The sequence below is a fragment of the Alligator mississippiensis genome, chromosome 1 (genome assembly GCF_030867095.1).
Source record: "Alligator mississippiensis isolate rAllMis1 chromosome 1, rAllMis1, whole genome shotgun sequence".
Lineage (NCBI taxonomy): Eukaryota > Metazoa > Chordata > Crocodylia > Alligatoridae > Alligator > Alligator mississippiensis.
The window spans coordinates 171,426,126-171,441,376 of record NC_081824.1 but is presented as its reverse complement, the minus strand read 5'-3'; the positions used below and the strand labels follow the sequence as shown (position 1 = coordinate 171,441,376).

Genomic DNA, 15,251 nt, shown 5'->3' with positions numbered 1-15,251 from the left:
TACTCTATGATACTTTCTTAATATATTACTTTTTTATTTTTTTTCTCTTAAACAAGCACATGAAAACATTCATGAAAATACAAGAGAAAATGGGGAAGGATCACAACAAGAAATCATTGTTGCTTCTACATAATTTCAAATCTTGTGTTTCTATTTTATTAATGTTCAATGTGAAAAGTATTTCCCTAACTATTTTTTAGGGAAAAAATTTTGAATTCAGATCCTGAGGAATCCAGGGATGCAAATACAAATGTTTATGTCTTTTCCTTTGCAGAAAATAGACAATCAATAGTGTAACAAGGGGGAGCAAGCAGGGAACCAGCCCCAGGCACCAACTATGAGGTGGTCCCAGAATCCACCCCCTGGGAGTCCAACACAACAGGGCAGCCTATGTTTCTGGACTAAAAGAAATGAGCAGCACAGCCCCACACTCAGCTATGTATCTGGGGGCGATGGGATGACTGGAATGGTGTTTCCCTTGCCCAAGAGAGATTTTTTCACAGTAGGCACAGCCCTGTACTCAGCAGCATTTCTAGCCAGGGCAGGGAGGGAGGGGATGCAAACGGGGCCCCAGGGGCAGCCCCCAAGGAGCCCGTGCCATGAGGTTACTACCACCAGACTCTCTTTGCTGCTGCTGCCCAGGTTCTCTGCACATGGAAGGCAGCTTGGACCTGAAGAAGAGCACACTGCTGCCATAGCAAGTTTATCCAAGTCTCTCAACCATGCACCTAGTTCAGTAAAATATATCACCCACAAAAATCCTTGCTTCTCTCATATTTCCTAGACCATCACGATTACAAAAGTACTCGAACACTATATCTGTGACATAGTTTTAAAAACTAAAGCACACTTTGCATGTTTGCCAGAAATTAACTATGACATTCTTTTTATTCAGTTTCTACATTGTAATTTTTTTATTTGGTAAAATATTGGTTCATATTTTTTGTTGCATGCACCAAATTTCTGTTCAACAGAGCAAAAAGAAGGGGTCAAAGAGCCTATTACAATTCTGTGCATTTGCAGATACATTTGTTTCACTCTCGGAACTCAGTTTAGACTAGAAGTACTAAACCACAACATCTGTCTGCCAAAAGCAGTACTGTGGTGTTTGGTGAATGGGCAGGATTTACCTCCTGAAACTTACACTAGGAGCAGGTAAGCTTGGTGAGAGGAGGTATCTGCAGAAAATAACTCTATACATACAATTAGAAGTAGCAAAAAGGTGAAAAAAAAGTGCATCTCTATGCCCATGCATGATTTTTCCTAGTGTGTATTTATAAGAGATGTGCCCAGTCAAGTTTAAATTTCCCAATTTGCTGACTTTTCAATGCTTCCTTTAGGAAACTCCTTCATCATCCACTATATTTCAATCTGAGGAAATTATTCCTCAACACCAGCCTAAAATTTTCCTTTCTTAAATTCATTTTGTTCTTCTCAAATATATTTCCTTTCAATTCTGCTCCTATATATTTTCCATAACTCTTCCTTTTCCTTATAAGGATATAAGATAAGTATGCAATCTATTATTTTTGTCATAGCTCTTCTAACACTAGTTATCACTCAGCTAAAACTAGATACATATATGCAATTTTAGCACTAAAGACAGTAGACTATTGCATCTTATGCCATGTTAAAATTATTCTGAGTATGTAACTCCAAAATGCATTGGCTTTATGCATTACAAGCTCCTGCCTCATTTACAACCCACTGTCTTCCTTACACTTCTTAAAACAATTATATTTTTCAGGTATCTTCCATAAATATTTATGTTTTATATCAGGGTGGCCAACCTGCAGCACTAGTGCTACTAGTGGCACAGGAAGCTTGTCTGTGTGTGTGGCTTGTAGCAGATCACAGAGAGGACAGGCAGCACAGCAGCATGTAGGGCAAGAAACAGAAGGCAGAGCAGGACATCAAGCAGAGGAAAGAGATTGGAATCAGTAAGACACCTGCCAAAAAGGTTGTCTCTTGCTGTTTTATATTATTTATCTTCAAAGATATCAGCCTGCATTCATGGAGATATCAAATGGCTCTGGTTCTAGGTCTTCTCAAGTTGCTTGGGCAAATATTTCAATTTGTCTTTTATGCAAAAGACAGGTGGCACCATCACAATTACCAGTTGGCAGTTGGTTGGTCCCCAACTTCTGGGGGACTAAATAGCTGGAGCCTGATCAAGACACAGGGGCAGGAACTCAGGCACATTCCTATATTTAACATTTCCCATGGCTACCTCTAGGTATCTCCTAATTTTCTGGATGGCCCTCCTGGGTTAAGTACAGACAGTCACAAAGCACAAGGATGAATCAATTCAATCTTTGTAGGTTAGTCTAAACTGCAGAGATTAAATTGAGAAACAACTGGACACACATTCACTTTGGATTCAGGAAATGCAGCCATATGCGGCCAAATGCAGAGGCTCAGGCCAGAAGGCTGGGGGCACTACAGCACAGCTCTCTGGCACATAGCCAGCATTGGCTGTGTATTCACTTCCTCTTCTTACTGTCCTTGATGTCTCTGGGATTTGAGGTCCAGAATCACAGAAGCAGGAATCTTCAGGGTTGCTCTTCGCTTCCTCTTCTTGCTTCCAGGTGCCTGTGGGATTTGTAGTCCACAGTCACAGCCAGCAGTAACTTTTGGTACATTTAGCAAGGCAGTTTGCCTGGGGAGTGGGGGCAGTCCCTGCCTCCCCCACTCTCCACAACCCTTCTCTGCTGGAGAAGACAGCACAGCACAGAGCTGGAAAGCTTGCTGGAATGTTGGGAGACTCTGATTTAACTTAAACTAGGAAGGGATTTGGGACAGAAGTTTCACAAACCAGCTTGACCCAAATCAGTTAACTCTGATACTATGTTCCACCAGGTTTATCTTAAACTAGTTCCAGCCATTTTGAAATTGGTTTATGTTCACTGAACTTCTGTTCTGTTACAGGTTTAAACCAATTTATGATCATTTAAACCAGTTTACATGTAACTTCTGTCCCTAGCCCTGATTTACCTGCTACTCCTTACTGTCTTGTAGCAGGGGGCAGCTGAACCCTGTACTTACCAGGACAAAGTCCGCCAGCATGCTCCATGGTCAGCAGATCCCCAGCTATGTTCACAGGGCAATGGTGAGCCCGCGCTCCTGGGGCAAGCCCCATGGCACTGCTGGGCAGGCAGCCAGCACACAACAGGCATTTCCTGAGCCCTGCACCCAGAACGGGGCGGGGATCAAAACCCCAGGCCCACAGGAGCTTGGGCTGCAGCTCCAAGAAAGAACAGGCAGCTGGTGCATGGAGCACCACCTGGGGTTCAGAGGCAGCAGCTGCAGGGGATAATGAGCCCCTCAGGGGCTGCAAACATCTGTCAGCAGCAGGGCACATGGAGGTGCACAAAGAGCCGGATTGGCTCACACTGGCCTGGATAGCCCTAAGAAAGTCTGGACTGACACCAAGGCAGGGGGAACGCACAGCCTGCTGAGGGGTCTCATCACATTTTCCCATGGAGGCAGGGGACCAGGAACCCAGGACAGTGCACATCTGAACTCTCCAGACTGACACCAGACAACTGCGCTATTGGGAGGAGCCAGGTACCTCTAGGGGCTAAGCCAGGGTTTGTAACACCACTGGCCCCACATTATATGGCCTTGCCTGTTGTGGGCAAGCCCATGGAGTAAACTAAGCCCAAACAGGGCCACCCCTGTCTGACTGAGACTGCCTGACGGAAGATGACCAAAGCACCCATAGGGCCAGAGAAAGGCCTAGGGTACAGCCATTTGAGTTATTTAATTTATGTGCTTCTTTATACAGGCCAAGCCCAGGTAAGCACAGAACTTGCAGCAAACTTCAGCAATCATAAGTGAAAAGCACCATCTTCAGACAATTCAGCTATTTCTCTCTATGCCTGAGCTGCAGGGCAAGGACTCAGGCCAGCCAAACATGTGTATCCAGCGCCAACTGGAACCCTAAGTGTTGGAACAGCATAGGATAGGGCCATGGGGCCCGACAGCCCTGTGCTTGGTGAGACTGGGCCATGGGGATGAGAGTTCACTCAGTTCTAGCACCCAGCAGAGATCGCCTGATTCTCGCCTGCCATGTCTTGATTTTGAAATATGTCTTAGTCGGGAGATGGTCCACTTCTGCTGTGTGTAGTCCTGGATGAGCTAGGTCCAGTTCTTCTATGGGGCTCCAACCTCCCCTACGCCCTGTCCAAATGCCATTGTGTTGTTACAGCATTCATTGCGCCCTTGGTTCTCAATGGGTGCTCTTCTTCACCCCTCCAGACTTCCATTCATCTCAGGCCTGGTTTGTAGAGACTGCGACTGAGCCAGCCCTGCAATTGGTTGGTTGTGGCATGATCCATAGAGAAAAAATGAAGGACAATACAAATGGTGAAACAAAACTCAGGTAAATCTTGGCTAGTAGGGTCACTCTACCACAGACATCATCCACTGGCCCTGAGATAATCCAGACCTTAGGGCTGCGGGTCTTTCCTAAGTTCCCAGCCCTCCAAAAAGGAATAAAAGGCACCAAAAGGAAAGATACAGGCCTTCTTGGCCCCTTCATCCCAGCTTGGGCATTTCCCAGCCATGGACATTCTGGCATCCATCATCAAAGCTTCAGCGGCACCTGCCACCTTCCCCAGGTACAGCGAGTCCGTCCACCGTGGCTCCTTGGCAAACCTAAAGTTGGTTCCCCTTCCAGCATGATTAAACTGGCATTGGTTTGACCCTTCCCACTTTTCCTAGGATTGCAGCCCAGCCTCCCAAGCTCTATCACCAAGTAAAGAAAAAGCAAAAGCAAAAACCTGCTCAGAGCACTGCTTTTTCTCCAGATGGCTCCTTCCTTCAGCGTGTCTCCCTGCCGGTGCTCTCTGCCATCCCCACTGCTGCGGTCTTTGTGGTGGTGTTATAAATAAATGGAGCTCCTCCAGTCTTCCACAGGGTAGTTCTGCTGGTTCAGAGCTCCTTCGCTGGTGTCTCAGCATTCCTGGTTCCCCATATTCATCCAGTGTCTGTTTCTTCCCTGCCCCAGCCCTGGCAGCAGGCCAGGAATACCCACACTGCTGCTGGCAGGGCCAATCTTGATTGAGCAGCTGCTGATGAACTGCAATGGCCAGCAGTCACTTGTTGCAGTTGGCTCTAGCTGGGTCGGTAAGTTTCCCTCTGCTGTGAGCTTGGGAGAGTCTTTTCTCATTTCTTCACACTGAGTGGAAAGGTGTGTGGTGTAGGGGAGGAGGAGCCCCAAAGAAGACCTCAACATTGACCCACGCTAACCTTGGCATGCTCTCTTTCTAAGCAACTACTGCCTCTATATATCTCTATATCCCACAGGCCTCATCTCAGTGTGGCAACTTGGCCTGGGTCCCCTCTACACTTCTGTATAAAACTCTTACGATAGCAAAATGTGGCCAGGTGCCTTCCAACCTTGCCTTCCAATCATGCCATTGACTCCAACAGGATCCCAAACACCTAAACATCATCAATTGGATTGCTTTCCACAGCTAAGGTACCTAGATTTTAGATGTTGGGATGACAAGCTGCATCACCCTAAAGCGGATGAACAGCAATAATAAAGAATGCTTATCATACTCACATATTTATCTTCACAATATTTGTGAGATTTACCCAAATTTAGGCTATAATCTCAGATTCGACAATAAATTTCACTACTTTGATTTGTAACTGTCCAGTTTCAATGTTATTAACTGAACATTTATTTCCAGAAGCTAACACACAAATCCTATGGTATCAATGGAATTTATTCATATGAAAGACAGAATAACAGACACACATTTTACAAACAAGTAGTCAAATATATCTCTACTGCCAACATTTAAATATTCTTAAGAAAGGTAAGTGGTTTAAGAATTACGTAAACATAAGTCCATTTAATAAATTGTGAAATTGGTGTTTTTTTAGTTTGACAATAAAACCTAAAGATATAGGCCCTTTCCAGAAAACACTCTTAGTGAATTCCAGGTAGTTTTGAATAAGTAACGGTGACAGAATTTTGCCCTAGTTAAAATACTAATAGCAATACTACCTACCTCTAAACCTCCGATTTTTGTTGAAAAGTCAACAAAATCTATATCAAATTCTGTTTTTCGTGGGTCAAGAATATCATATTGTTTCTTCTGGACACTTTGGTAGATATTTTTGAATTTTATTGCCATAATATCTATACCTTCAATTGTAGACATACTCAGTGCAGAAAAAGTTTGTACTATAGTAATCATTTCTGTAATCTGAAATAAAAGAAAATCACACTCATATAACATTATCAATGCATTTTAATCAACTTTTGGTATTTCCTTTTAGCAAGGTAATAATTATATCCAGGTCTAATTAGACTAAACTCAGGCTAATGGCCAACCTCTTCTTATAAACTACTATCCACAAGATATTATCATCCCAATCACTTTTCATCAAATATAAATAAATATAGCAGCCTCGACTTGCAACCTCAACTCTTACCATAATTCTTTCTACCATAATCAGCCACTCAGATCTGGGGCAAGATTCCCCTCAACCTTACTCCCCGCTCTGCCTGCTTTACAGACAACAGCTATTAGTTTAACCTTCTCACAACTGCTACTGAGTTAAGGCTTTTACAATACTGATCTGCATACAATTAGGGACTTGTTACACCTTGCACGGTAAGCCAAACAAATGTTAATCAGCTTTGTGTTATTCGATTTAGTGGAGCAGTCATCACTTTAAGATGAAAAATCATCTGTGATGAAACTGTGACTGTCCCTCACCTGCACTGCTGTGACTTGCCACTAGAAGTTTAGTAAGCAGGGTCAGGACTAGGAACCTATAAGTAAAATGTTTCTTAGAGCAAACCAAATCAGTGCTGTCAGCCACAATATCTTCAATTTCTGTTATGTTTTTTAGTCTATTGTATTTATTGGCATTGACTGCAATGACAATAAATACAGCTGGGTCGGTAAGTTGTAGGACTGGTTCACTGCTTCTGCCAGGCAGAGCCAGCACCGCAGCCCCAGAGTGCCTGGTGACCATGGTACCTCCTGCTGCCATCTGAACCAGCTCACTGCTTGAACTCTGAGGAACACAATCCTTTTTTTCCTCCAGAGCCCCCTTCCCCATGCTGCCCCTGCCTGGGCACCACCTGAGCTCCAAAAGGAAGCTCAGGTGGTGTTTGGCCAGGGGTGGAGTGGGGGTGGGGGTGGAAAGGGGCAGCTCTGGAGATAAAAAGGATTGGGCCCCTTGGAACTCAGCTGGCTAGGCTGCCAGCTGGCCAGGTGCCTTCTGAGCTCTGGAAAAAAAAGAATTGGGCCCCTTGGAGCTCAGATGGCACCCAGCCAGCTCAGGGGCCCTCGTTAGCCTGAGGAGCAGTCTTTTTTTTCTCTGGAGCTTGCCTTCCTATGCTACCATGAGTGGTAACAGCAAGATAATCTAGGCAGCAGCAGGAGGCACCATGACTTCCAGATGCTCCAGGGCTGTGCTCTGCCCAATGCCCCCAGGGGGTGAAACACTGTGTCCAGCCCCGTTGCACACTGGCATCCACACTGCTAATGCATGATAAAGTGCAGTTAGCCTTGTTGACCACTTCATCACATTGAAGACTTCAACTTGGGTGGAATAGCTGTGGAAAGTGGCCACACCTTAATGGAACAGGAGCAAAATTAGGTGGATTAGAGATAATCCTGCCCTAGGTTGGTATAATTAAACCAAATGATGAGTGCTTTAAGCCACTTAAAATGTGTTAAGGTGAAGGCAGTCCAGGGGTTAAGGGCTCTAGAAACTACCTAAAACTGCTGTGTAACAACGGTCTTAAGCTGCAGTTGTGAGGGGGTGAACTGTAGCTGTTATAGTTGCAGCTACGAGGGAAGGAAGGGAGTGAGGGTGATGAGAGGGTTCTACTCCTGCTATGCATAGCTGGAGCCTCTAGCTCCTGCACTGGCAGTACAACTCTGTCTCCTCCTTCACACTTTCTTTTCAAGGAAATTTTTTTCTTCATTCTGACTTCCCAAAATAAGCTGCTTGTGTTATTTCAGAAGTGTAGTATGTAAATAAATTGTGGGGGGGGTTTAATAAACTGGGACACAATAGGATGGACTTGAAAATTAAATTGAACCATCTATATTTAAGATATAGAGCAGTGTTTCTCAAACTTTTGATACCTGGAGCAAACTTTTTCCTGGATTAAAATTGGTGGCATACTTCACTCTTATACCTGAAAAGATACATTTACATCACACACACCCCCACACCTTATAAAATAACCCCCATATTTCATTCCCTTGGTAGAGGAAATTATACCAGTGATAAGATGTATTGTTAAAAAATAACTAACTTTTCTGAATTTCATGGTACCATGGCTGAAAATTACTTAGATCTAAATTCAAAAAAGATATGGAGGGGAACCTTGAGGGTAAAAAAAGTTAAGAACCACTTATCTAACTGTTGCCATTTAAGGGAGTTGGGGGCAAATCCTCACCCTGCTGCGCCCTGCTTTTTCCACTTTCTGCCCCTTCCCAACTCTTGGTCTGTACCTCAGGGGACAGGGGCAGCCCCCACTGCTGAGACTGCTCCTCCAGTGTCTCACCCCTATGCCCCTCTTGCTGACCCCAGGAGCATGGGAGTGGAGCAGATGAGCTAGGCTATGAAGTGCAACTCCGTACATCCACCCACCCACCTGCAGAGAGCATGCTGCTGGCAGTGGGGACGGGGCTGGCAGAGAGGCTGCCTGGGTATGCAGAAGCATGTGGGAAGGCAGAAGCAGGGATGGCAGCCCCCAGAGAAGCAGCCACAGGTGCTGCTGGAGTAGCTGAGGGAGGTGCTGGGTGCCCGCTGGGAAAGGAGAGCATACACCTCCTCATACAGGGGGATCTTCCAACATACTTCCTTTGTTCTGTGTGGTGGCACACCTTTTGGGAATCACTGGTATAGAGATTAGAAGTGATGAGTGAAATGAACAAACCAAAAGGATAATATCAGAGTAGTGGTGAGCAGTAGTAGTATAAATGTAACTTCCAAAGAAAGAGAAGCAGTTAAACAAAAACAAATATTTTTCTCTGTATTTGTTCATGTATTGTTTACTATTTTTTTTTTATTTATTCAGTCCCTACATCTTATCTACTCTAAAAAGTCATGTATTTATTTCATTTAGTAACACTGAGGCATTACACAGATCATCAAGTCTGGGGCAGGTACATCTTGAAAGCTTTCTGTCCTCCAGATCCCAACTGTATCAAGATTTTATTTATGGCAGGAAACTTTGGCCAGTTTGGCAATATTTGTATTTGTACATGGACTTTATAATTAGTGAGAACAAAAACACCACTGAACCTCAAAATCTATTTACCTTGTTACTATCATAAGACTTGCAGTTCAGGGGACAGGGGTGGGAGAGGACAGGGCTAGGCTGGCCTTGTTGCTGGCTCCTACTGGCTCCCCCCTGGGTTCTACTGCCCCCTGCTCCTGTCATCTTTGACAGGCAGACAGGAGAAGATAAATATATATTTTCTAAATTTTTAGGGATCCTGTGGGCCAGACAGAATGGCCTGGCAGGCCAAATCTGGCGTGCAGGCCGTATTTTGCCCACCCCTGGGCTAGAGGCTGAGCTGCACCCAGGGCAGGACATAAGGCCAGTGCCTCGTAGAGTAGGGAAGCTCAAGTGACCTGAAGGTGCTGCCTGTGCACCAACTAGTATGAGAGTAGGAAACCTGGTTGCCCAGGGGGTCGCTCAAAAGGATCAGGGCAGGTTGAGAGTGGCGCAGTGAGGGGTGGTATGTAAGAGGGCCTGTGAGAGGGGACAGAGTGAATAAGGCCCTGTGAGAGGAGGCGGAGTGTGTGAGTAGAATGGGAGAGGCCCAGCCAGGGGCAGAGCTAGCCCGGCCTTGGGCCGGAGTTATGATCTACTTATGATGCCATCTGCAAGGAATGGGACATGGCATAGGGATGATATGGAGCTGTGTACAACACTCCCTGGCATCAGGGCATTAAAATGGGCAGCCTCCCTCATTTTACACCAGTTATCAAACAACAACTCGTTGCAGGCAAGATTGGGTGGACCGCCCCACATAGACAGTTGGGTGGGCTGATGTTGAGATCTGGCCTTAACTTAGTCCCCTGTCACAGAGTCATTGTGGACAGCTTGTTAAAAACACCAGCTTGGTGCTCAGCAGCCATCAAAAAGGAAAGCAAAAATGGTAGGAATGATTAAGAAGGGAATTGTACACAAAACAAAGCATCATCATGACCCTTTATAAATCCATGGTGCATCCACACCTTGAATACAGTGCCCAGTTCTAGTCCTCACACTCCCAAGTTGAAGTCTTCTGCAAAAAGAATATAAAACTACAGAAGGCACAGAGAAAGCCAACAAGGATGATTAGTGGTATGGAAGGTATAACAAAGCACTTTTAGTGCCTGTCACTTTAAGGGCTAGGCCTGGGAGAGGGCAGGTGCCTGATTAGAGCAGCCATTTAATGCCCAGCTCTCTGGGCTGATGGGGGGCAGTTTGTGACCAGCCAGCAGGGGAGAAACATCTCCCTGCTGAGCTCCTGCCCCAGGAACAACATGGACGTAAAGGGGAAGCTATGGGGGAGGAGGAGGCCTCAGTGGTCCTGGGTATGACCTAAAACTGCAGCCTGCTAGGGAAGGATGGCCTGGTGGAGCTCCTGGTAGTGTGGGAGTCCCAAGAAATGCCCAACCAGTTGCCTCCCCAATGAAAGGTAGGGAAGGGTGCCTAAAACCTAGCCTCCACCATCTAGTGGGTTTTTTAGTTAGAACTGGTGGGCCAGGCATGTCTAGGCAGGCACCTGAGCCTATGGGGGCGGTCAGGATGGAGGATCCCAGAGAGCCCTGGCCCCGGCAAGGGGGCAGTGTGGAGTCCCCGATAGGGGCAGAGAAGTGGCCCAGAGATGGGCGTGGGGCAAAGTTAACCTCAGTTTGACAAATTGCCTGGTAGCCACTCGGATGAGGGCATGAGAGAGCACCAAATTGCTGCGTGCCTGCTGGCCAAGGACTGAAGGGAAATGAGCTTGATGGCCTAAGGGGGTCGCTCAGGGAGCAAGGGCAGGATATGTGTGGTCCAATGGGACCCTGGTGAGAGCAGGGGGAATGAATGAGTTCCCTGTGAGAGGGGGGCTGCATGCATGTGGCCCATAACAGGGCAGTATGGAAGAGGCCTAACTACGGCCAAATTTGGCCTGGACTCGATCCAGAGACAGACAGAACTTATGATGGCATCCGCGAGGCATGGGCTGAAGTGTTGGGGATGGTTCGAAGCTGCAAATATCATCCCTAAACATCAGAATCTTAAAATGGGCAGCCTCCTGCATAGTGAAGATCATAATTTAATCACACCAAGGTGTGGTAGGCGAGACGGGCGGGCAGAGTGCCCAAGGACAGGGGGCAGCCCAATAGAAAGATCAGGCCAGCAAGCTTGCTCGTTGTCACAGGGGCTTCCATATGAAGGGAGACTAAAGAAGCCAAGATTATTCAGTTTAGAAGAGATACTTAAGGGAGGACATGATAAGGAGTATATAAAATACTAAATGGCTAAGAGAAAATATAATACAAGAACTTGGAGTCATAAAACAGAACTAGTAGGTAATAAATTCAAAACCAATAAAAGTTCTTTTAACACAAGGAATTCAAGTATGGAACTCATTTCAACAAGATACTTTGGAAGCTGAAAGTTTACCCAAAAAGGGATTGGACAAATTCTTGAAGGAGAGGTGCATCAGGAGCTACTGAGCACAGGAGTTAGGAATACAGCCTCCGAATCAGAACGTCTTAGAACTTAAATGCTGGGTGCTGCAAGTGGGAGAGAAAAACAGTGGAAAAAACCTTGGTGATATTCTGTTCACTCTCCCTTTCAGCATCCACTCTCTGCCACTGTGTGACACAGGATACTGAGCAACACGGACCTATGATCTGACCCAGTAAATGGCAGTTCTTACTATCTAAAAATACCAGACATTTAATCTTTTTTTTTTTTATTTTTATTTTTTTTACTTCCTACTGCAATAAGAATGCAGGATACTAAGTAATCCTTTACTCAAAATTTAATCATTAAGCAAACATATTTTTCAACAAAACAATTTTATGACATACTTACTTTTTCTAGCCTTTTACAAAAAGCTTCAAATTTACCAAAGATATACATCTCTGACACCTCAAATGTCTTTTCCCCTAAGGCTTCCAAGATCTGTGTCCTTGTTTTATGGAAACATTTTTGATATTCTTTAAATAAAAACATGCAGTCCTAAAAAGGTTAAGAAACAAGTACCATAATAAATATTAGTTAAAGGGAAATGTACAGTATTTATTATGATGTACAAAAAAGTCTGCTATTTCTGCTGGTATGTATTACCATTTTGACACTAAAATGAATATGTGGAAAAACCTACTTAATTTACTCATAATGATATTTTTCTATTCACATCTCCAAGAAAAGAGTGCCAGGGAAAAAATTGTGCCTTCTCCTAGAGATCCAGGCAAAACTACCAAGGCTAGGCAAATGGCCAATAAGGACTTGTATACCTATTTCTTATAATTAAAAATAATTTATTCATAGCACAAAACTTGTATCTTGCCCCACTTCCAAGCACTGTTTCTCTTGAATTCCTATCCCACATCTTTTTTCTTGTACTCATGTGATTTGTCATCTTAATCTAATACTGCAAAGAACTGCACATATGTTTAAATTTAAACAAATAATTCCCTTTAACTGAATTATGAAATATTACTCAAAATCCTCATAATTGAGAATGTACATCAATCTTTGTTGGAGGGCTCTAACTAATAAATCTTTATCATGTGTCAGCACCATAGCCAAAATAAGTGGGGCTTTAATTATAACTAGGGCTTCTGAATGGCATATGATTAATAGTAACATGCGTTAATATGCTTAATAATGCATCAGATGGTTTATATTAAATAAAACTAGATCAAATATTAGTCCATTAGCATCTGATGGGTTGTTTTAACCTTAATTTAGAAAAAAGAAAAACAATCAGTAGCTATTGAATAACAGACAAACAACAGTCAAATCATAGTCAAGGTCCCAAGTATTTCACAATACCATGGAATTGGTCTAAGAATTCACACCTATTGCGAAATTGTGTTCCAGAGTCTTAGTTTTCATTTCTGTAAATAGTTTTCTAGTTTGAGTAGTTACAAAAGAAAAGCCTGAACATATGGATCAAGGGTAAAACAATGAAATTTATTAATGTAATGATAATGATAATGTAATCAAGGGTAAACCAATGTAATGATAATTTTTGGAAAATTGACAGTATCGGCAATTGGCTTTTTTTGGCTGACGTGGCCAATAATGCTGTTGATAAATGCCCCATGAGTGCGTGCAGCCACAATGCAGCACACAGGCAGCCAGGAGCACAGCCCAGCAGCATGGACAGCAGCCAGGTCTGGCTGCTGTTGCAAGGGAAGGGGTATGGGGGGGGGAAAGATTGAGGTCCAGGCGGTGAGGGAGGGAGTGGGGCTGGGGCATGTGCTGTACAACCAGGGTGGGGCATGGGACAGAGCTGCGAGCTGATCAGTTGGGGGATGCAGGGATCGGGGGGTGGGGGGGGGCCGCTCCTGCTACTGCAAGCATCCCAGCATATCCCCCTGGATCTGTGCCTGAGACAAGGGCAGGCTGCCGCTGCAGGCTGAGGCAAGGGGTGTTGCTGGGCTCTTCCTGGCAGGGAGGCTGGTCTGGGGCTGCACTCAGGGTAGGCGGCAGTGAGACTGAGAGGAGGCTACAAAAAATTTTGGGGTGGCTGTAGCCACCCCCATAGCCTCCCTCTCGGTGCTGCCACCACCTGCCCCGAGCACAGCCCAGCCCAGTCCAACTCAGCCCAGCCCCCCAGAAAGAGCTCAGCACCACCCCAGCCCCAGCTCACAGCAGCAACCTGCCCTCGCCCCACACACATATCTGGGGGCACACACCCCCGCACCCTCCTGGGGTGCGTGCAGTGGCAGAAGTCAACCCCTCCCACTCACAGCTCTGTTCTGCACTTCACCCCAGCTGTGCAGCACCTGCCCCAGCCCCACTCCCTCCCTCACCATGAGGGCCTTGATCTACACCCCTCATGCCCCTTCCCTCCCTCCTCGCCCCTTCTGCCACAACAGACTGTGGAATCAGAAAAAAATAAATGCCTTAAACTTTGATCATATGAGTTATAAGATGACATAACCGCATTGTCGGGAATTGCTGACTCTGTATAGTAGAACAGATAAGGGAAAGTGTTTGTTCTTTGTAACTCCTCTGCAACTGCTTCGCTCACCGCGGCCTTGAAGATACTTTTTTTTCTGCTATGTACAACTCTGATTTCCAGGTGCAAGAAGAGAATGTAATTTCTTGCTTTGTCTCCCCCATAGTTCCCATCCTGATAACAGCAAAGCAGTATGAGCTGGTGTTTGTAGCTGCTTTCCTAGCAAACTCCACCATATGATCACGTGAGTTGTAAGCAACTATTAAAAAATATATAAGCCTCCTGATTTTGCTCTTGGGGGGGAACCCCTTCCAAGTGCTTGGAAAATCCATGTCACTTTAGAGTCCCCCCTACAGCTGTAGTTTCATTTGAATAAAAGCTTCTGCTGACCTGACCCAAAAGTATGCTGTGTGTGTTTCCACGACAAGACTTACCAGCCAGATGCTGCTCTCCAAGCTGCCCAGCTGATTATCAGGAATCGAATCAGTGTCAGCCAATACAGCTCATTAAAAATCAGCCACCAGTATTAGCTCAAAGAACCTTTATTGGTGCACCCCTAATTTTCATACCTTATTCAACAGAACCTTCAAATGTATAATATTTTCTTATACAGCTGCAGTATTGCCACCTGACTGCTGCAAAAGTTAGTCACACTTGCTGCACAGGGCCTTAATCATATGCAGTCTGAATTTGGTTTTTAAGTTACTTTGTAAAGTAGAACAGAAAGTGCTCTAAGAAATTCCAATAATGTTATTGTGTTCCCTGCACACCCCAATACTATAATCCACCCAGAGTATACTCGCAGTATGACTTTATCATCTTCTATTATCCTCCTACATTGCAATTCAGTTTGGTCTCAGAGGCACCTACATTTAGGCATTCCAATATCTAAAATTGAGGTGCCTTACCTCAGAGAGAGTAACCAAATTTTAACTGGATTTAGATATCTAGGAACCCTATAGCACCAACAGGAAGAATCAGTCACCTCTGAAGAGCAATTCAATTTGACATAACTGCTCTATACAGAGAATGGGGGGAGACAGATGCCTCCACAGGGTAATTCAGAAAGCCAAGAGG

The 15,251-nt window shown here is 45.0% G+C and overlaps 1 protein-coding gene across 1 annotated transcript in view; it reads right to left on the bottom strand.

The window, feature by feature from the left end:
• The window catches only part of DNAH8 (dynein axonemal heavy chain 8), a 343,175-nt gene that overhangs the window by 290,187 nt on the left and 37,737 nt on the right, over window positions 1–15,251 (bottom strand). Inside the window, 2 exon segments of the mRNA XM_059716994.1 lie at window positions 6,027–6,224; window positions 12,074–12,220. Coding sequence (XP_059572977.1) covers window positions 6,027–6,224; window positions 12,074–12,220 — 345 coding nt within the window.